General features: G+C 48.5%; 1 protein-coding gene and 2 long non-coding RNA genes across 9 annotated transcripts in view; 1 reads left to right on the top strand and 2 right to left on the bottom strand.

Annotated features, from left to right (window-relative positions):
- Positions 1–2431: 2431 nt before the first annotated feature.
- Positions 2432–7274, bottom strand: LOC134422302 (uncharacterized). The gene is made up of 3 exons (XR_010028774.1): positions 7087–7274; positions 4343–4463; positions 2432–4043 (listed from the first exon to the last, which is right to left on the bottom strand). It is a non-coding gene; the product is annotated as an uncharacterized LOC134422302 (long non-coding RNA).
- Positions 7275–17283: 10009 nt separating this feature from the next.
- LOC134422379 (uncharacterized) lies at positions 17284–20883 on the bottom strand. Its single transcript, XR_010028803.1, has 2 exons — positions 20757–20883; positions 17284–18531 (listed from the first exon to the last, which is right to left on the bottom strand). It is a non-coding gene; the product is annotated as an uncharacterized LOC134422379 (long non-coding RNA).
- Positions 20628–22244, top strand: part of IQSEC1 (IQ motif and Sec7 domain ArfGEF 1) — a 302794-nt gene continuing 301177 nt past the window's right edge. For 2 of the 7 annotated variants that reach the window (XM_063164351.1, XM_063164360.1), the window contains exon 1: positions 20632–20980. In XM_063164351.1, the coding sequence (XP_063020421.1) occupies positions 20715–20980 (266 nt within the window). In that variant the 5' untranslated portion in view covers positions 20632–20714. Of the gene's footprint in view, positions 20981–22244 lie in introns of all 7 variants that reach the window. The other 5 variants (XM_063164354.1, XM_063164362.1, XM_063164350.1 and 2 more) reach the window with 4 other exon arrangements.

Genomic DNA, 22244 nt, shown 5'->3' with positions numbered 1-22244 from the left:
CTGACCCAAGAGCTCTGGCCCTCCCCTTATCTCTGCTAGCAAGGGTGGGGCTGCTCCAGCTCTGAAATATCCTCACTGGTGCTCCCAGTGTTCCCCTTCAGGCATGCAGGCAAACTGTGGTTTTCATATCAGCTGTTCCAGGTTTGCTTGGAATCTTCATATTTCTTAGATTATTTTTTAAACAAAGGAACTGTTGTGACAGCTTGTACTAAGCTATCTACAAAAAGCGATTTCTCTTTCTCTTGAGTTTGCACTTGAATTTTCTTGTTGTGCTGCTTTGTGACACGTTTGGGTTTAATGATGACACCGAGAACTTGTCACCTTTTATCCAAGATTTTTTCTTTTGTAGCTTTTTGAGTGCATTTGCTGAACTGTGAGATTGAAATTTAAATTACTCCAATGCCTTTTATAACCCTTGTAAGTATGAATTATATTTCTTAATTATCTTTTCCAGTATTTAGGCATTTCACAGATTGGGAAACAGATTTTTCAAAAAGATAACCTTGATTATACAATACACTTGGTGTTTCTTTCTCCATAGGAATTTAATTTTTATTGAAGTCATTAAAACTATTAATTTTTGTTTGGAAAAGCTACACTTGGGCCTCTCAGGAAAGCAAAACTCCTGTCTCCAGGGAATTGCAGATCATATCTCTCATTTGCCTGTTTTCCCATGGGCTCTGTCCCCACTTTGGGTGCCAGGGGACCCTGGCACAGCCTCATCCCAACACCTTTTCTTTGAAGTTATTACTTTAATCATTGTAAACAATTGTAAACAATGATTGTATCCATTAAAAATTCCTCTTAATCTGCCTAATTCTCTCCAGGAGTGAAGCTGTGTAGTCAAAATGCTGCAACACATCCCCACTCCCATGGCAGCCTGCTTGCTCTGGCCTGATTATTCTTTACACACAGCTTTTAGAGAAATGTGTTACTCCAGTGAGTATCTCCAGTTCTCAAGTGAGATCTGTCTTTTGCTGTGAGAATTCAGATAAACATTCACTGTGTAATGAAATACCCACAATTTTCACTGGAGCAAGAGGACCACATTTAGTCATAATTATGCTGTACTCTGGGCCATGTGTGAGATCCTGATTCAGTTCAGAGTGTGAATTAAAGTGGAATCCTTTTGCTTTAAAAAGAATTGACCCAAATTCCAGATCATTCCTTGGGAATGCCCCCATTCCCTCCCACCCCATTCACCATGAAAAATGGTGAAGTCAGAGTTTCATCCTGCTGGAGGAAAGAAGAGGGGAAATGTTTAGGATCAGAGGCAATGTAAAGGATTTGGAGCCAGAGAAGGGGAACCTTTCCCATCAGCTCAACAGAAAATTCTGATAGAAGTATAAAATGTGAGGGACATTTGGGGCAGGCCAAGAGCAGCAACCAGAGGAAGGGCAGCAAGTGCAGCACCACACATCTGAGGGGTTTCCAGAACTTCCAATCCCTTCTTTGTCCAAACAGTTTCAATGAAAAACCTCGGTGTGGAGGCCTCAGGGACAGCTCTGCAGGAGCCTCCCCTTGTGCAGCAGGGACAGGAGCCAGCCTGGCACTGCCACAGCCCTGGGGACACTCTGGGGACATCCTGGAGAGCTGCCCCTGCCTGGGGGCTCTGCTGAGCCCCAGCCCCAGCTCCAGGAGGGAAATGCCATTTGCTTCACTTGCTCATCCCTCAGGAAGCCCTGGGGACGTGGCCCCAGCCCGCCGAGGCTCAGAACATCCTTCCTCTGCAGATACGGGCTCCAAACTGCTGCCAGAGACAGGGACACAGCAACATTCCATCTTCTCCTGTAAAAAACAGGAAAAGTGGGCTTCCCTGTGCTCTACCAAGGCTGTCTTGTCCTGAGGGCAGGAATTAGCTTTTCTGTGTCTGACTTTGCCTCTGACACAGCTGCAAATCCTGGCAAGGCTGAGTTACATCTCTAGAGAAAGGACTAATAAAAATGTGGGTTTACTTTTAACAGATAGCAGTGGTTTCACTTTTCCTGGGATGCTGATAGCCTGTCAGGGGAAAATGTAGGCTTGGATGGTCTGGGTGTGATTTATCTTCCTATGAAACCTGGCATGAATTTCCCAAACACTTCTAGTTCATGATAACACATCTTCTATTTCACTTCCTCCCATTGTTAGACAGAAAACATCACCTGATGAGTGGCCACAAAACCCAGCATGAAAAGGTCTCCAACCCAACTTTTACTATGTACAAGTGAAAACAACAGAAATTTTATGAGCTGGCCCACCCATGTTGGAAATATTAATTTTACATGTGCTCCTCAAATAAATGGCACTGGAGCCACCACCTTCAGCCATGAAATGTACCCTTTTTAGTGTTCTCTCAGCTCTGACACCTAAAAGGTTTTAAACATTGAAGAATTAATGATTCAGTTTAATTGAGAACTACTGTGTTAAAAAAATACAAAAAAAAAACCCCAACAACCAAGTACCCGAATCCCAGCATTTTAATTGCCACAGGAATGATTATAATGACCTAGAAAATCTAAAGTTCTGAGGACAGAGCAGCAGGGTATTCTTGAAAAGCATTTTCCATCTGCTGTGTGGTGGTAGTTGCTACAGACTGCACACAAAGGCCTCAAACACCAACCTCACTAACCAACCACAGAATATAAATTAATCTGTATAAACGAAAAGAAATTCAGTGATGTCTCATTCATTCCAAGTTCTTAAGTGTAACAAAAGTTTCCCCACATTTGCAGAGCTCAAACCCTTTTTTATGTATCTTACTTTCATTCTGCCAAGCATAAAAGATGGGAAGTGGAGGACAGGCATTCCCTGAGCTACCATTTGGAGATTCTGGCTGAAGTGGGCTGCAGGACCAGGGTGGGTCACTCTCTCAGCAAAGGAAGTTGGTTTTGGCAGCAGCTGCTAGACTCTGAGGAGGTTGATGATGATATTCTGCTCTTGAATAGAAAAAACATACAGAACCAGCAGGTCAAATTAGCCTATTCTGTTAAAAGGAAGGTTATGGAAATCTCCCTGTTACAGCATTTCCAGTGGCCATCTCTGCAGGGAGGGAGCAAAGCTGGTTCAGAGTGCATGGAGAGAGGAGCTGAGAACCCCAGAGAAGCTCCAGAGCCTGCCTGGGGTCCATGAACAGAAACCTGAGCCCAGCCACTGAGCCCTGCAGCCACAGAACTTGGTAAAAATGGGAAATTGCAGTGCCAGGTCTAATAGTGCTTGTTATATTATCTCCTACATTAAATCCCTGACAAATATTTATTGGGATTAAATCTGTCTTCTGCTCTAGATTTATACAGCACTGCCAGGGCATAAACTTCATTAAACTCTGTGTAACAGATATTTGAATCCTAACTAGGAAGTCTCATTTTCCAACATCACATCAGTTTTAGCTTCTCTATTCTATCCCTATTCAGTCATCACTTCCCATTAGTTTATGGTTTTACTCACTTCCCTTAGCTTTAGCTGCTTCTCAGGTACTTATTTCAGCAGCCCTGTGCTCAGGTTCCAGCCCATGCTTTGGGACAGGACTCACTCTGTGCCCAGCAAGGAGCTGCTTTTCCTCAGGAACTGTTAAAATCAATGAGATCTGACAGATTCAGTGCAAAAGGGAGCTGTGTTTCTCAGGATTATATTCATGGAACACAGAACTCGGTGCATGAGCTTATGGGTAAGTGCAAACAGATTTTCCTGTTAAATTCAGAAATAAGAAGGAAAACTTATCTCCACTTCCTTTCTGCTTTAGTCAGCAACATCCAGCATTAATTCATGAAAAGACAGATATTTCCCTTCTCTCTGTTTTGTGCTACTGAATTAATAGATGCCCCTATTATGATTCTTGCCTGAATGCAAACAGTCAAGGTGCCCTCCCTCCCCTGGAGCCCAGCACTCTGCAGGTACATTGGGGTTGTGCTTCTTGCACACAGCTGCTCCCTCCCCTGCCCTGGTGCCTGCAGCCAGGAAGGCAGCACTGAGCTGGTGTTCAGGAGCTGGATGGAAATATTCAACAGATGCTTCAGCACTCCGGAGCCAAAGCTGGCAGTTGTGAACCACTGGAACAAACATGCCTGGGAAAATCGATGCATAATTAATTGATTTGCTCACTCAAAACTTCAGTGCTGATTGCAACAGCCCCCAGTTATGTAGATTTTTTGCTACCAGCTGTGGCTTAAATGAAATTAGTTTGGCCCATGTGAATATATATTATTTACAGTCAGGTCAGGTGCTGTGCTGTGGATTCATCTCCTGCAAACTCCTCGTTCATTGCACTCTGAACTGAAGGAAAGCTTTTCCCTCTTATGGTGAATTTTTCTTTCTTTCACTCAGCCCTCTCTCAGCTCCTTTTATCTTCTAGTTTCATCCTTACCTTTAGATGAATTTTTGCTGTTGCTCCTTCACTGGCTGGAAGTTACTGGAGATGTAAAAGCACAGCAGAAACTCAGTGATGATCCTTAGATGTGACCACGTAGGAACTCACTCTGTAACCACTAAATAATCACAATAACCGCATATAGCAACATATGGCAATAGAAATGTGACATTGCCATCTTTTTCCATGGTTCACAGCATCTTTTTTCTTTCAAGTGCAGAGCATAAGCTTCAAACACACCAGGCTGCACAACATTTGTACTAATGCTGCCAAGCCACCCTCTAAAATATTTTATGAACCATGAGAACATTTTAATCTGTTGGCATTTCCTTAATTAAGACAGTTTTACTGCTGCCTGAAACAGAGGTGTTACATTAGCTGAGGATCTCTGCACTGGGTAAATTATGGCATCTGTCTTCTAAATAGAAGTTTGCATTACACATTGAGGAATGAACTGGTGTGCATTTAATTCAAATGGAAGATCAGGGTTTTTTGAAAATTAATATCTACCTTTCTAGGAGATTTCCATTATGTTAAATTACGTTTTTAAAAGCCCATTGCATGAGTAATGTCAGTGCATATCAGTTCATAACATTAGCATTTCCTGCCACAATGGAGCCCTTGAAAATGTCCACTGAAAAAACACAGATTGTTGAAGATTTACTGCTTTGTAAAAATTCTAAGAGATGCTGCTCAGGTGGAAATATTTTTTACCTTACTCTGTCAAACTGCACAATACAACAAATTCATTTGCTGTGATTGTTTATGCCAGTAGTGAGTTAGGTCAAATTATTCATACATATCACACATATAACATTTAATGACTTTCAGAATCTTGCATGTTCACCTAATAAAACATATAAATGTTACACATTCTCACCCTAAGACATTTCCTGCTTACAACAGGTAGAGGAACCATTCTGCAGAAAGCCATAGTTTCATGCTTTTAAAAAGGTGTAAGAGCTTTTATATGGATGATTTTAAAAATAAGAATGAAGAGGTGATTTCCAGTCCCTTGGAATTGCTATGGATACAGCAGTGTATGAGGAATGGTCAGCTTTGGAACTATTTATAGCAGAACTGAGGTCTCTTACCTCAAAGACAGCTTATAAAGCCCAATAATTGATTATTTCAGCCCTGACAGAAGTGTGTCTGTGTGAGCAGCAGGATCAGGATCAGCAGGGACATGGCTAAAATGTTGTGTTAAAAACCAGAGGTTTCATCACAGAAAAGTTCAGAGCTCTTCTCGGAGGGCTTGGAGGTTTTCAGATGCTGAGGACGAGCAGAGGCAGCAGAAGGGAAAGTCCTGAGCCTTTAATCAGTGCTGGGAGGTGAAGAACAGCTGGGGCTGCTAAACTCTGCACCAAGAGCTCTGCTGCTACTCAAAGCTCTGCCCAGGAGCCCCTCAGAGGGGATGGATGGATGGATGGATGGATGGATGGATGGATGGATGGATGGATGGATGGATGGATGGATGGATGGATGGATGGATGGATGGATGGATGGATGGATGGATGGATGATGGATGGATGGATGGATGATGGATGGATGGATGATGGATGGATGGATGGAATCATGGATGGATGGATGGATGGATGGATGGATGGATGGATGGATGGATGGATGGATGGATGGATGGAGGGATGATGGATGGGTGGATGGATGGATGGATGGATGGATGGATGGATGGATGGATGGATGGATGATGGATGGATGGGTGGGTTGATGGATGGATGGATGGATGGATGGATGGATGGATGGATGGGTGGATGGATGGATGGATGGATGGATGGATGGATGGATGGATGGATGGATGGATGGATGGATGGATGTGTCTTGGCAGCACAGCTGGGACACAGCTGCACCCCTGGGCTCCTCACTCAGGGCTGCAGGAGCAGCTCCTGGCTCCCCTGCTCTCAGGAATGGCAGATGGGGGGTGCAGCCAGGGAATTCTCTCTCACAGGAACAGTTTAATGGCTCAGTGACTTCACAGGATGAAGCTCTGGATCTTCACCTAGGGAAATCTTTCAAAAGTTTTTAAATTTTCAAAAACTTTCAGGAGATAGCCTCAGTGGCCTAAATTCCTAAAAATGCTGGGATTTCCTTGTGCTGTCCTAGTCTTTACACCTTGTTCTTTTCTCTGGCATGGGGATTTCACCCTTCCTGCCCTATCCCTCAGTGTTGGTGCTGGTGCTCATTGGCCATAGACATTCTCAGCAGTGCTGTGCAAATCCTCTATTCCCTGCAGCATTGTGACTTTCTCAGCTTTCTCAGCTCAGAAAATCAGCACAAGACTGGACATAAATTAAGGCTTTACCTCATTGTGGGAATGGACCAAACCCACAAACAGTTGGTGTGGCACTTCATTGTGTGATTCAGAGGCCATGGAATGCCCAATCCAAGGTTGGACATGATGACCTTGGAGGTCCTTTCCAGCCTTACTGGCCCAAGGATTCCATGGCTGGCATTGGAGTGGGGGGAGCTGCAGCACCAGGACAGCCAAGGCTGGGAGGGTGCAGGAGCAGGACTGGATGGGTTCCAGTGCCCCCTCCCTGCTCACTCCCTGCCCCAGAAGTGTTTCCAGCAGGGGATGCTGCCCTTGGAGCAGCCTGCTGGCCCTGCCAGGGTGCCCAGGGATGGGGAGTTGAGCCAGGAGGGCTCAAGGATATTTTCTGTGTCAGGTACCCACAAACAGACCCTCCCCAGCCCCAGCCCCAGCCCCAGCCCTGCTGGTGACTCACCTGCCAGTACCTGTTGGCACTTTGGTGTGTGAGTGATTCAGCCCGGGGTGCTCTCCTCCCTCTCACTTTTCACTGCATTGAAATTGGACATTCTGCATGTGGAAATTACAGGTTCCTGCCTCTGAGGGTGATTCACACCACAGCACAACAGGCACTTGTTGAGGCATCCAGCATGACTTCATCCCTTGCTGTTGTTTCAGCAACTGAAAGAGGCTTTATCCAGGATGGGTTTCTGATCCTTTACATAGATTATTTTTTGTCCTTTACATCACACTTGTCCATGATCATCCTTTTTTGATTGTTTTTGAATCCATAAAAGCATGGGAACTAAGAAATAATTTTCACCTTCAATTTTCCACAAAATGCTGGAGGCCGCTTCTATTTCCTTTGATGTTCTTGGGCCAGACACAAATGTTCTGAGCCACTTTTGCTTTGTACCATGGTGTGGAAAGCTGGAAGTTAATATCACCTAGGGATGGGGCCGGGCACACAGCTGGCAGACTGGGATACAGCTGCACTTTGTCCTGAGCAGTCAGGAACATAACCCCAGGGTGGGCATGGCTGGAAGGGGTCCCCTGGTCCCCCCAGTGGCAAACTGGAGGGGTGGGGTGAATCTCTGGTGTGGAACAGAGGTCAGCCCTGGGAACTCAGGCGGCTTCAGAGGACCAAGGCCATGGCTGGAACCCCTGTGAGTGCCGGGACAGACACAGGGCAGGTGACACAGCTGGGTGTGACACAGCTTGGTGTGACACAGCTGGGTGTGACACAGCTTGGTGTGACACCAGCAGCCACTCTGCCTAAGAAAAAGCTGCTGGATGGAATAGGCTGAATGCTGGCTCTGCAGATTGAAATGTTTCCAGCCAGAACAGGAGGTTTTCAATCCAAAATGAGGTTATCTTCTCCATGGAGTGTTGTTTGGTGATCCAAGGTGCTTTGCTGGGATGATTTCAGGGGGTTTGTGTATCAGGGGAGCTCCCACAGGACTGAGGCCGCTCCTCTGCTGTAACCCAGCGCCAAACACTGCTCCTGAGTCAGCACCTCTGCCTCCAGAGCTGCCTTCCAGGGACAGCGAGAGAGCAAATCCTCCTGATTACAATTTCAAATCCTCCTGATTCCCTGGTCCTGGAGGGATCCTGGGAGAGATGAGAGGCTGCCACACAGCATCTGTGTGCCCCAGCCTGAGCACCCCCCAGTGCTAAGAACAGAACATGGAACTTGTGTCTGAGATCCACCTCACTGGTACCACCCCAAATTTACCTCACTGCAGGAAACTCCACTGCCAGATGTGCACAGGCACAGGCCAAAATACCCCAGGAAAACATCCCCACAGAAAAAAGCCTTACATTTACCTTGAGAGGCTGAATCTCAAATAGTTCTCCCAAAGGATTTTTCACCTTTCCATAACTGTGAAGCGATGATAGGTCAAGTATGAAATTTATTAAAGTCTTGGTTCCCAAACCTGAAGGTTTTGAGTGTCTGTAAAAAGCTGTGGGTACCAAATGAGCCTCTCTGCAGCACTGAGCACTGCAATGGGATTTCCCTTTAGTAAGGGAAAGATGTTCCTCCCTGCAAGAAGGCATTGAGGAGTCCATTAGCAAAACTCTCTGTCTGGGGACAGCTCAGGGACAGGGACAGGAAGGGAAACAATTTAAATTTTTAATATAAAATAGAAAATTATTACATTCTAATATCTGTACTGACATTCATCTTGGGATGACAGCCACGGAACAAGTTATATTTTCTCTCCAAGTTTGTGGGAATTTTTCCAGCCTAGAGTGTGTTACAGCACATTTCTCCTTAAGAGAAGTGCAGGGTTAGAGCCCTTTGCATTCTACTGGAAATTTACCCCTGGATCATTCCCTACCAGGTTTTGTGCAGATTCAATGTGCTGCTGCCACCAGATGGCCCTTGTGGTGGATTCTGTTGGGAAAATCAGCGCAGGAGCTCTCCAAGGCAGAGCATTAAAATCAATTTAAAGGCAGAACACTGTTTACAAACAAGGATTTTGCATAACAAGGGCCTGCTTCCTTTGCCAGTTGGATGCTGTGAGAGCTGATATGCAGTGTTTCACCAAGCAGCACATTCCCTGTCATCAGCTGAGAAGGAATGCTATGGGTGTGCAGACCTTGTCAAGAATTCTTCCTACTTTTGCACCAAACAGAGCAAGATGAAGAGCAGAGTGTCTGAATTACAATTTTACTGACCTTGACTTCACAAGATTCTGTAACTGCTCTGAAGTGCAATCTTGATGCATAATGTCATCAGCACCTTTCTGATGCAAAATAAAAGGGAAAATTAAAAATAAAAAAAGTGGGAAGAGGAAAGGGGAGAAGGGAAAGAAAAAGGAAGAGGGAGGGGGGAGAGGGGCAGAAAGGAAGGAAAAAGAAGAAATAAATGAGAAAAAAAATCTCTTGTCAGGTTACTGCTGTGGATGCAGCAAGCAGAATGAGGCTTTGTCTGCTTCACTTCTGAGTTTGAATATGACAGAGATACATCCCTTTTCTCAGGAGCTCTCTGAAATGGGAATGAACACCCAGGCAAAGGCCTGTGTGATTTCCTGAGCTCTGCTTTTGCTTTGTTTGTTTTGGGGAAATGCTCCGTGCCCACCCTCATAGCAAGTGTGGCAAAGGCAGTGGCAGAAATTCTGGGAGATTAAAGGGGAAAAAAACCAACAGACAATAACAGAAGCCAAAAAGGAATGAGTTGAAACCTGCTCCCAGTCGTAGCTGCACCTTTTTGAAAGCCCTTTTTGTTTCCAAGGATGCATTTATTTCATCCGACATCAGAAATTCCTCGAGATCTATTTCAACTGTCAGCTTATAGCCAGCATCAAACACAGAAATGACACAGGGATGACTTTTTGACAGCCAGTTTTTGAGAAAATGTAGCTGCAAAGTGAATTTTTTGCAATGTGAAAGTCTTTCCAGGCCACACATTGAAGTAATGGCAGAACTATGTTCCTCAACAGATCTGAGTAATACAAACACAATTATGAGATCTTCTCTTTACATTTCTTTTTGGAAAATATCTTTTTCAGGTGAAAGGCAGAGCCAAACATTAATAATGCATCTTTTTCCTGTTGTAACTCAGCAAGTAAATTCAGTAGAGACTTTAAAATGCTGGATCACTGACAGTAAAACCAAGTTCCCAGTTTCCAGCCCTGCCATAGAATTCCTCAAAGATAGGTTTCAAGATCACTCACCCCAAAGTATTTGATTAGTGCCACTTGTGTGCTTCAGTAAAGAGCTACTCACATGAATTAATTCAAGATACAGAGGATACTTCTTGGTTACATGGGGCAGTGGAACACAGAGCTCAGTACACTGAAAGGTTTTATATGGAGATCAGGATTAGCTTTTCCATGTGGGAATGGATCAGATTTATCACATAATTTAAACTGCACCTTCTCTGCTAAGAAGGCATTTCTGAAGATACAAATTCACTTTGTTGTCCACACAGAGAAAAGAAAGTGTCTTGAGCAGCTTGAGGATCAAAATTTTAAGAAGAAAACGGAATCAATACCAATTCAGAAGAGTGGGACAGAGGTTTTAAAAGCCAAGACATTCTTCAATGCCTCCCTTCTCCCTCCCTTTGGGGCTGAGCCCTGCAGTGTCACAAACACAGAGGGTCCCACACAGGAAGGGAGGAATCTCCCACAGGTCAGATCCTGCAGATTTTGCTGGGCTGGCTGGAAACACAGATGGATCCCATTTCATTCTTCCCTGATATCTGGGTCTTCATGGACCTTTTCTGCCCTGGATTTTGCAAAAATACATCTCCACAGCTTCTGCCTGCCTGGGATGGAGGACAGTCCCAAGGGGCCTCAGTGACAGCCATGCCCTCAGGCCCTCAGTGACAGCCAGGCCCTGCATTTCTGTGTATCCTCCCACCGTGTGTGGCCTCCCAGGGATCCTCTCCAGGGCTGCCTGAGCAGCACAAACCTCACACACCCAGCAGCTGAGGAGCCCAAGTATGGCAGATTGTCTTTGTGGGGTTGCTGTTCCTTGGGGACCCTCCTGGAGAGAGCTCCCTCAGAGAGCTGGAGTTTGGGGAGCCCTCAGAGAGCTGGGGTTCAGGGGAGCCCTCAGAGAGCTGGGGTTCAGGGGACCCTCAGAGAGCCCTCAGAGAGCTGGGGTTCAGGGGAGCCCTCAGAAATGTGGGGTTCAGGGGAACTGTCAGAGAGCTGGGGTTCAGGATAACCCTCAGAGAGCTGGGGTTCAGGGGAGCTCTCAGAGAGCTGGGGTTCAGGCGACCCTCAGAGAACCCTCAGAGAGCTGGGGTTCAGGGGAGCCCTCAGAGAGCTGGGGTTCAGGCGACCCTCAGAGAACCCTCAGAGAGCTGGGGTTCAGGAACATCCTCAGAGATCTGGGGTTCAGGGGCTCCCTCAGAGAGCTGGGGTTCACAAGAACCCTCAGAGAGCTGGGATTCAGGGAGCCCTCAAGAGAGAGAGAACTGGGGTTCAGGGGACCCTCAGAGAGCTGGGATTCAGGGAGCCCTCAGAGGGAGAGAACTGGGGTTCAGAGGACCCTCAGAGAGCTGGGGTTCAGGGGAATGCTCAGGGAGCTGGGGTTCAGGGAGCCCTCAGGGAGCTGAGGTTCAGGGAGCCCTCAGAGAGAGAGCTGGGGTTCAGGGAGCCCTCAGCAGTTTGTCACCAGCTCCCAGTTAGCTCATTCCATGTTTTTAACAAGTCGAAAACCTCGGAGGGACTGGGATTAAGCTGCATTTGTCGTTTGTACTAAGGACTTGTTTGATCTGGAGTTTCTCCTTGTGTTCTAAGGGCCTGCCCAAGGGGAAGGCTCCAAAGAGCTGATTAACACTTTGCTGCTCTCAGGGATGGTTCAGATCATTATTCTCCTCTGGATAAATCACACAGATTAATTCTGACAAAGGAACACGCACAAAGAGACTTATGAAAAATGAAGCTCCTTCTTTCTGTGCTGCATTTCCAGAACTTACATCTCCATCTCTTCTTTGTAGCAGCAGCACTTTCCCTTTTCACTTTTCCTTTCGAGTAGAATTCCAATTCATCTTTAGAGTGAATCAAGTTGCTTTTGCCTGCAGCTACTCAATTGGCAGGGTCAGTTCTGGAAGATCCTCTGGCTTAGCAAAGCTGTTCCCTCTGCCAGTCTGTAATCCCCCTCCAAAGTGTTCACTGAGCACTTTGCTGCCACGCTGCTTTGTCATTCCCTGTAACATATTTTATAGGCTGTGATAGAGCCTCCTCTTGAGAGAACCCCAAAGCTTCCAAAAGCAAGGACTTTTTTTCTTCTTTTCTTTTTTTTTTTAAGCATTTCAGCTGGAAAAGCTTCCAGAAGTTACTGCATTTCTAAAGAGGGTGGGATCAATGCTTTTCAGGAGTCCTGATCCAAGTGAAACCTTGACACACAGGAGGAGCTCTGTTTGTATGACCAACCACCAAGAGGCTGGGGCTGCACCACGTCCATGGGAGCATTTTAATTGTGAGCTTTTAATAGTAACAGGAAATGTGCAACAAAAGCTACATTCTCCATAAGGCCAGCATCCCCTTGGGCTGGATTCCCCCTCTGTTCATAGCATTTCACTGCCCTTGCTCATGCAAGACCAGAAAAAAGGCAATATTTGGCAATCAGGAGGTGGCAAACACATTTTTTCATGTAAGCTTGGACAGAAATAACCATGTTCCCCTTGAACCTTCCCCAGCTGAGCAGAGTGAACTCTTGGCTCTGGAGCTCCCCAGGCAGCTGCAGCGCCAGGGAGGGAGGGAGGGAGGGAGGGAGGCTGGGGCTGCACGCACCAGGTCAGCTCTGAAGGGGCTGGCTGAGGCTCCCAGGCTGAAATTGTAAATACAGACTGTTCCTAATGATCCAGCACCTCCCATCCTCCGTGTGCCTCACAGCAGCATGAAAGAGAAGGGATAAAAAGGGATAAGGAAAGGTTGAGCCTGCCTGACCTCAGCGTTTTCTTGTTCAGCTTTTCATTTCCTGATTTGGAATCTTTACCTGAGACACCTTGAGGTTTAGTGCTGTTTCTTTGGGCAAGAAGCAATTGGAATTGATTTGTCCATTTTGTGATGTGCCTTTCTTTTTTGGAAGAGGATAGAAGAGTTTCCAGTCTGAATTTGCAAATCTATTTTTAAGCCTTGCTGCAAATAAAATGAAAGAACTTAAATTTCCCTCAGCTGTTGTCAGCGATAAAGCTGGGGGGTGATTTTTCCTCCTTTTGTACAAATGAAATGTTATTTCTCCTTCTCTTCACACGTGTATATTTATATATACAGTGATATATTATGGGTTCCTCTCAAGAACAAAAGGATATGGTGGAAATCTGAACAACTGCAGACCGATAAAAACAGTGAGTCAGAGCAAACCTGGGCTGCTCTAATTGCACTGGTACAAACATACCTTAATGACCACAGAATCAAAAATATACCCCTTTAATCATTGCACAGCTTTATTAGCTCATGCCCTGTTTTAGTTAATGACTGCCTGAATTAACATTGCCCTTTTCTACCTGCTATGATACACTAAAATGTTGTATTTTTGTGTGCTGATCTCATCGGCAGATAGTGCAGCTGTCCTGGGGGTGCTGCACAATTGGAAAAAATGACAAAATTCTCCACATCACCATTAAAACCACAGAAATATATCCAATAAAAGGTGGTCTGAGTGCAGGAAAGGTGGGGAACCCAAGTCTGCAGAATTTATAGGCTGCTGCAGTTCATGTGAAATGAGTAAAATAGGGTATTTTTCCTTCAAGTTTTCTTGATGTCAAAGAGATAAACAGTATGGTGTGCCCTGCTTTCAAACTGTGATTTTATCCATTGGATTCAGATGGAATGAACAGGATACATGCTGGAATTATGATTAGATACTGATTTTTCAGGATGTCTCACCCTTTTTTTTTTTTTTTTTAGTTTAAACTTCTCTTGGAAGGCAGAATTATTTTCCTAAGGTAAAAAATATTGCTGTGCCATCCAAGTGACTTTCTGTTCCTGGCATTCTTGGGAGCAACATGCCAGTTACAGATGTGAAAAGGGAAAAAGAAATTAATGATAAAAATCTTTGGTTTTCACCAGTGGAGGTGCCCAACTTAAAATGCCAGTGGGAGAACTTGGACAACACTCTCAGGGATGCACAGGGTGGGATTGCTGGGGAGTCTGTGCAGAGTCAGGAGTGAATTGAGGCTCCCTCCCAGCTCAGGAGAATTTCTGAAATATCCCATGATTCCGTGAAAAGAAATCCGTATTTCTGAAGACTTTGTACTTTATCACAGTTGCTTAGTCTGACCTTTCTCTAATTTCTGTTCGCATGGATGTTTAAAAAAGAATGGAATATGATCTGATTTTCATGTTTCCTCATAATCTTATTCTGGATGCAGGGTTTGCTGAAATTTGCCAAGATAATTCAGTCTAAGCATGGATATGGTAAGCATGGAAAAACTGACTCTGACCAATTAAAGCACAGAAAAATATGAGAATGGAAATGTATGGGATCAAAATGGAATAAAAATCTTAAAATGGAAAATAGTGGGCGACTTTGACTCTGGCAGCTGAGGTAATTAATCATTTAAATGATGTTTTAAAACAAAACCCAATTAAACACACAGAGAAACCTCTGACAGATTTCCATGAGCAAGCTTGCTTATCAAGTTTTTGTTCAGAAATCACTTGATGAAAACTTTGGTTTGGGTTTTTATTTTCTACTGAAATGCTGCTATTTGATATTTTATTGCTTTATAAGCTCACAAACACTGCAATGAAATCATGGAACCACAAGGAGTGGTGACAAGACATGGAATCAGCTATTTTAGCATTGGCGCTTCTCCTTGCTTTCAAGGAGTTTCTGAAGCTGTATTTTGGGATGGGTTTATTTGTTTCCTTTCCTCTTTCAGGATTCAGCTTCCCACCCTGATGCCAAGGTTGTGGTTTTTGTCCCTGTGTTTTATCCATTTATGAGATAGGAAGTGTTTTCTTCTGGTATTTTTTTGCTCTTGCCCCAGGTACTTGGTGCCACAGCAAGAATTCATCTCCTCCAGTCACAGTTTATCCCACAACTTAAAATATGATGTGTTCATAAAGGGTGGCCTTGATTCCAGCTCTGGTTTGGCTTCAATCTCAGCTCAAGCACCACAAAAAATTTTTCTGCACCATTTATAAAATAACTTCTTCAATTAACACCTTACTCCAAATTTCATTATATTTATTGCTAAATTAGAGTTATAAGTTCCATTTAGTCCCTTTTATAAAATTACTTCCCAATTTCAGAGCAGGATTTTTTCTGTTCTTGTATGATTTTCCTCTGGAGAGCCCCAGAGCCCCGAGTATCAGCCAGGTCCTGTGTGAGCCCTGCCCTTGGTGCCACTGCCACTCCCCAGGGACAGCTGGGAGCCATTCCAGCACACCCATTCCTTTAAAACCCAGCACTGAGCTTTCCTCTTTCTCCAAAGAAGCAATGCATTCCTAGCTAATGTGTCTCTTTTATATTAGGGATGCATTGATATGATTATTATTTATCTCTGTTAAATTATCACTTTATGTTTGAGTTGCTTGATACCTTCCATTAACAGCGCTTTTTATTTTCCAGGACTCAAGGACACAGTCCTTTCCCAAGGACTTTGCACAAGAGGACACATTTGGTTTTTGCCTGCTAACATTCCCTGATATCACTTACCAAAACAAGATATGGAAGCAGAAATCACAGAAACCAACAAAAGAAGCAGAAACCAACAAAAGCACAAAGGAAATCTTTTGTCAAAGGCTCATTAGAATGAAGGCTTGGTTAAAGCTGCACACTTAGATGGATTAGTTCTGGGCCACACTTTGCAGGCAAACCTCCAGATTCAGCTACAGAACCTGGAGGAGCCAATTTATAATTTCTTTCATAAATCAAAAGGCAATTCCTACAAACAGTAATGATCAGTCCACTCAGGATCAGACTTAGAAAATTAAAATTGAACTTTCTGCTGCCTTGTGAAGATATCTTAAAATATGGCCTGTGATTTTACCATGCTTAGCTTGGGATATTTCAAATGCTTTAGGAGCTGGTCAGGGTAAGAACAGCCTAATTCTCCAAGTGCCATCCAAGCCAGATGGGCACTGTGGGGTGGAATAAGCCAGGAGGCTCCTGAGAGTGGGCCAGGTATTCTCCCTTTATAGAGGAGGGATTGAGGTACATAGATAAAGCCCAAATGCATCCCACTGAACTAAGAAAAAAGTGTACTATGATAGTATTTTACCAGAGATTATAATGAAAAGGATTTGGGGTAGGAAAAGGTATGAGGAAGTTTCATGCCCTTAAGTAGAAATCAAATAAACTGTTAAGAGAAATAAGATATCAGGTCTTAAAAGTGGTTATGTTTAACCAGGAGAGAGAAAAAAACCAGAAACATCACAGTTCCTAAAAGATTTGAGGTCTTTATGGCTGAAATCTTTTTTCTTATTTATTCTCTCAGAGTCAGGTCTCATCTCCCAGGCATTATTGTTTTATGGGTTTCATGGTCCTGGTCAGCAGCGGGATTCCTATTTCCTTCTTTCCCCCAGGAACCTCCAAAGAATGGAGCAAACAGGCCCCCAGAATGTTGATTTTCCTGATGTTATCCAGTGGATAACACTTATCCTGCTCCACTGGAGAGGAGCAGGCACTGCTGGGTGTGTGGAGAGCACCCACAATGAGAGCAGGACTTTTGTCCTACCTTGGGACACCAGGAGGGGACACACACGTTAAATGCAGGGTGGGAAAGGGGCCAGGACCTGACACTGAAAGAGAAGACATTGGGATGGGATGTTAGGAAGGAATTCCTGGCTGTGAGGGTGGGCAGGCCCTGGCACAGGGTGCCCAGAGCAGCTGTGGCTGCCCCTGGATCCCTGGCAGTGCCCAAGGCCAGGCTGGACACTGGGGTTTGGAGCAGCCTGGGACAGTGGGAGGTGTCCCTGCCATGGCACGGGTGGCACTGGAGGGGCTTTGAGGTCCCTCCACCCTCAACCATTTGTGAGTTCTGTGACCTACATATAAATTCTAACAACAGGATAAACTTGAACAGCAGGATAACATTCCTCAGTGACTAAACACAGCAGCAGAACCAAGAAGTGAGGCAGAGATTTAAGGGGGCTGGGGGGGAGCTAGGAGAGAAATGCAACCAAGAAAGAAGAGGCTTCGAAGAGAATTTTAAAAGAGAGGGATGGAGGGCAGAGTTAGGATTGAGCACAAATCACTGCATGACTTCTGGATTCTTGTTTTTTTATATTACATTGACCTAATTAATTTTACATAGAAAAATATGTATCACAGGCATTTTCTTGGTCTTATCTTCCTTTGAAAAAAATTATTTCAGCTGTTTGCTCACCCACGGCATTATTAGCCACACCAAACCATTTGTGAAACAGCGACATTTTGTGCTCAGCCTCTACACAGAACTATAAATTTAACTCTGACAAACCACCCAAGCTGGGCAGTGAGGGCAAGAGCCAGGCTCTCAGAACAGGACAGGCAAACACAGAGCAGGAAGGGACCCGCAGGGATCACCCAGCCCTGCCCCTGGCCCTGCTCTGACACCCCAACAATCCCACCCTGGGCATCCCTGAGAGCCTTGTCCAAACCCTCCTCCAGCTCTGGCAGCTCAAAGACCAGGATTGTGCCTGATCTCTGGTGGACATCAAACAGCCCATGAGCCTGTGGGCACCAGGGATGTGACTCTGAGTCTGGACCAGACCCTGAACACTCAAAAAGAATCCTCTGCAGGGTATTGATTTGCCAGAAAACACCAAAACTCGAGACATTCTAAGGTTTTCCCAAAGGGTGATGTGGTATTTTAGCAGGGAAGTTGGACTGGGTGACCTCCAGAGGTCCCTTCCAGCCCCAACCTCTCTGTGACTTCTCTCTTGCCAGAGATGAGTAAGAGAATCCTACTTACTGAATGAGCAACGTTCCCTTTCATATTTAAATCTTCCTTGGCACTTTCCCAGGCAAGAATTAACCATGTGCTGCGTAGCTTATGGAAAAGGACTGTCTGAGGTAGGATGTTAGCAAGTAATAAGAATGTTATTTTGATGATTTTCATATTTTAAAAGGTTAGGCTTGATGTCACTTAATTTTCTAACTGAGCAAATCTGAACAAGCTGGGTCTGCTTTTACAATCTGTGTCTCCACAGATAGAGAGTGAATACATTATTGATTCTATGAATATGCTTATCTTCTAAGTTTACCTCTCCTTGTTAATTCACAGAGCCTGGTGGAGCATGCAGGCTTTTGGAGGGGCACAGACCATCCCTGAGGCACAGAGTCCTCCTCTCTCTTTCAGCGCTGAGCAGCAGCAACATCCAGAACACACCAGCAGCACGGTGCAGGCTCCAGGTGCCAGCCCCAGGGCACGTCTGGGGGTTTAATGTATTTATCAGGGTAATTCGTGGTTTCCTGCGGAGAGGGAGCAGACGGGCACAGCTCTCCGGGCGGGAACGGAGCCTTTTCCCTGCTAGGGACAAGAAAGCAGAAAACTGTCAGCTTAACGCGGCTCCTGCCTCCCCAGCAGTGCTCACGGGTCCTGCGAACTCGGGAATTTTTGGGTGCTTCAAACAGATCTCGCTGTAGGAGCTGTGCTGCTCCACTTCCACTGCCCTTGCTGTGAAACGCTTAATAAGCTTTTATTGTCTGCACATCCTTTAATGAGTTTTGAGTGTCTTACTTTGCCTTTTATCTTGCATATAAGAAGCAAGTTCACTTGCTTTATTTATTGATTTAACCCCTGACAAATACTCTGGCTGCCTGCTACTGTGCAGGTTGCCTCTGTGAGATACCATGATAAGCATTTCTTTCCACGCACAGCAGAGTAAACTGCACCTTAGCAAATACATTCTGAACTAATAGTATTAGGGAAAGAAATATTTTCAAGAATTCTAATGAAAAATACTAATAAAGTTGCCGGAAAGGAGGCTTGGTCTCTTCAGAGAGCAGCTGAAGACGTGTCTGTGAAGTCAGGATCCCCACTAGGACTGGAAATTAGTCCTTCGTGCTCCAGTCACCTCGGCAGTCACAACAGCCCTTCGTGCACTCGTGTCAGAGCAAAAGGAAGTTTTGCCAGAAGTTATTTCTGCCTAAAGCCAGAGTGGCCCTGGGAGCTGTCAGAGGGGTCTGGCTGTGGCTGCAGCCTCCCCTCACGGCCCTTTCCCCCTGGGGACAGGGACAGCAGCTGGGACAGCCAGCCTGTGCTGGGAGCACCGAAGGGTTCGAGGCCGAGCCCGCAGCTCCCCTCGCCCTGCGGCCCCGGCCCCGCTCCTGGAGCACAGGGCGTCCTGGCACAGGTGAGGAAGCGCTGACTCCACCACCGAGGGTCGGGGAGTCAGCGACAGCAGAACAACCCCTCCAAGAACATTTTATTAATTGTAAACTTGGCAAGTGGAAAAATGGAGAGAAAAGGTAGAAAAATTAGAAAAAAATAAATAAGGAGACATAAAGAGGAAGGGAGGAGAAAATCACGTCTTCAGCTTCCTATCTCCTTCCTGCAGTATCTCCCCGTTTCCCTTTCCTACTCCCGGTTCTCACAAGCATTCCCAACACACACTTGGGATGATACAGGACCCAAAACCTCAGCAACTTTTCTTGGCTTGGTGCAGCCTTAGCGGGAAGCAGCGTTTCACCAACAGAGGTTTTAACGCCAGGGATGCTGACGGGAGAGGCGGAGGGCTCTGCTGCCTGACTCGGGGCGTGCTGCCGGGGCGCCCGGCTCGGGGGGCCACCCCCGCTGCCCCCCCCCAGCTGTGGCAGGGACAGCTCCGGTCCCGCAGGCCGGGTCCCCGCCCGCCTCCGCGCACAGCGCGCTGCTCCCCGCGCCGCCCCGGGCCCCGCTCCCGAGAGCGCTCCCGCGCCGCTCCCGGGGCTCTCCCGCCGCGGGGAACGGGGCCGGAGCCGCGCCGGGATGGGGCGCGGGCATGGGATGCAGGGATAGGATGCGGGAATGGGATTTGGAGATGGGATTCAGGGATGAGATACAGGGATGGGATGCTGGAATGGGATGCAGGAACGGGATGCGGGGATGGGATACAGGGATGAGATACAGGGATAGGATGCGGGATGGGATGCTGGGATGTGATACAGGGATGGGATGCTGGAACGGGATACAGGGATGGGATGCAGAGCTGGGGATGCGGTGCGCGGATGGGGCGCTCGCCGATCCCCCGCCGGCCCCCCGGAGGAGCGGCCGCCGTTACTTAAGCGCATCCCGGCGGCGGCGGGGGAGGCGGGGAGCGGCGGGCCCGGCGCAGGGACGGCCCGCGCCCCTGCCCATGCCCGGCTCCGAGCGCGGCGGGGACGCGGGCGCTGCCAGGCGACGGGCGAGCCCGGCTGCGGCTCGGGCAGGGCGGGACGGGCGCGGGGACAGCGCCGTGCGGCGGGGCCCGGGCGGCTCCGGGCGGCTCCGGCGGCGGCTCCGGCTCCCCCGGCCGGCGGCCCTGCCCTCGCTCGGCGGCGGGGGCCGAGCGGCAGCAATGGCGGCGCGGGGCCGCCGCCCGCCCGGGCAGCCGCGGCTCTAGGAGGGGACGCGCGGGGCCGCGGGGCGCCGCTCCCCGCCGGGCTATTTATTCCTCCCCTCTCGCTTAAGTTGCCAGCGGAGCGCGCTGGCCGGCGCCTGCCCCCCCCGCGCCGCGGAGGTGCGGGGCGGCCATGGAGAGCCCCGCCGAGAACCCCAGCAAGGCGGCCGAGTACCTGAAGGAGCTGAACAAGATTATCGAGACGCAGCAGGAGCTGCTGGAGAAGCAGAAGCGGAGGATAGACGAGCTGGAGCAGCAAGTGGCCAAGTTGTACCACGAAAACGCCTGCCTTCAGGACGAGCATCACCGGCACCTGGCCACATGCCGGCTCCAGCAGGGCGTCCCCCCCGCGCCCCCGGGGGTGCTGAGCGCCATCCAGGAGAACGCCAGGCACGAGAAGTAAGCGCTGTCCGCCTTTCTTTGCCCCTTTTTCGCGCAGGGGGTTTCCCTAGCGGGGTTTCCCTTCCCTTTCCCCTCCCGCCTTCGGCCGCCCGAGGCTGGCGGCAGCGGGACTCCCTGCGGGCTGTGCCCCGGGCGGCTCGGGGGACAGCCATGGGCTGCGCAGGGTGGCCCCAGCCTCGGTGCCCGTGTCTCACTCGCTCCCTGGCCGGGCTCCCGGGGGATTCGGGCCGGGGCTCCCCGGCTGCCGCGCCGGCCGTGCCCACGGCTGTCCGCCCGCGGCGCTCGGGGGATGCCCCGGGCAGAGCCGCGGCGGCGGAGCTCGCTGGCTGGGAGCAGCGGGGCGAGCCCTGCCCTTCTCCCCGTACGTGTTGGCTGCTGGTCGCTCCGAGCGCGGGGGTACCCGGCGGGGGGAGCCGCCCGCCCCCCGGAGATGCCCCGGGCGCTGCCCAGAGCGGCCCCCGGCTCCGGCCGCTATCGAAAGTGACCCGGCCAGGGGTCAGTAAACATTGGCCGCTCGCCACCGGCCGGCTGGCCCGGGCCAGCGCCACTCGCCCCGCTCGGGCCGCCTTCGCTGCCGGCCGCCGCATCTATTCCAGCCTCTCTAAGCTGTAATTAATCGTCTGCGTTTCCCCAGCGCTGCGAAAGCCGCTTAGTTGCGCGGTTCCGAAGCAGCGGGGATTCGGGAATAGCAAGAACTGAGCTCGGCGCTTTCCGGGCGTGTTTTACTTCTGGAAAACTATTTAAGGCTTGGCTTTCCCGGAGCGGAGTGGGAAAAGCATGCATGGGATTACGAGCCCACTTCGCTGCTTGACACAGCACAATGGGCTGTTTGTGATCCGCCGCGCTCGAATTCCTCAGGTTTATAAACACAGACGCGGCGGCTCCCGGCCAGCCCCGGGATGCGGATACGGCACCGCTGGAGCGAGGGCGAGCCCCGGAGCGAGCGGGGTGCCCGCGGTGCCCGTCCCGCTGCCGGAGGCGCCGCTCGCTCGCTCGGGAGCTGCCGGGGCCGGGGCAGCGGCTCGGGCAGCCCCGCTGGGCTCGGCAGCATCGCGCTCCGGGGAGCGGCGCCGGGCGGGGATGTCCCGGGAGCTGCCGCCGCACGGGGGAAGCGCCGCTGCCGCCGCTGCTGCGCTCGGAGCCGGCGGTGCTGGCGCTCCGAAGCAGCGTTTGCTCGGTGCCGCTGGGGAGGCTTCAGAAGGGTCGCTGGTCACTCAGTGTCCCCCTTTGCCTGCTCCGGCTCCCAAGCCTTGCCCCTGGC

Source organism: Melospiza melodia, chromosome 10 (genome assembly GCF_035770615.1).
Source record: "Melospiza melodia melodia isolate bMelMel2 chromosome 10, bMelMel2.pri, whole genome shotgun sequence".
Taxonomy (NCBI): domain Eukaryota; kingdom Metazoa; phylum Chordata; class Aves; order Passeriformes; family Passerellidae; genus Melospiza; species Melospiza melodia.
This window is presented reverse-complemented; position numbering and strand designations above follow the sequence as displayed.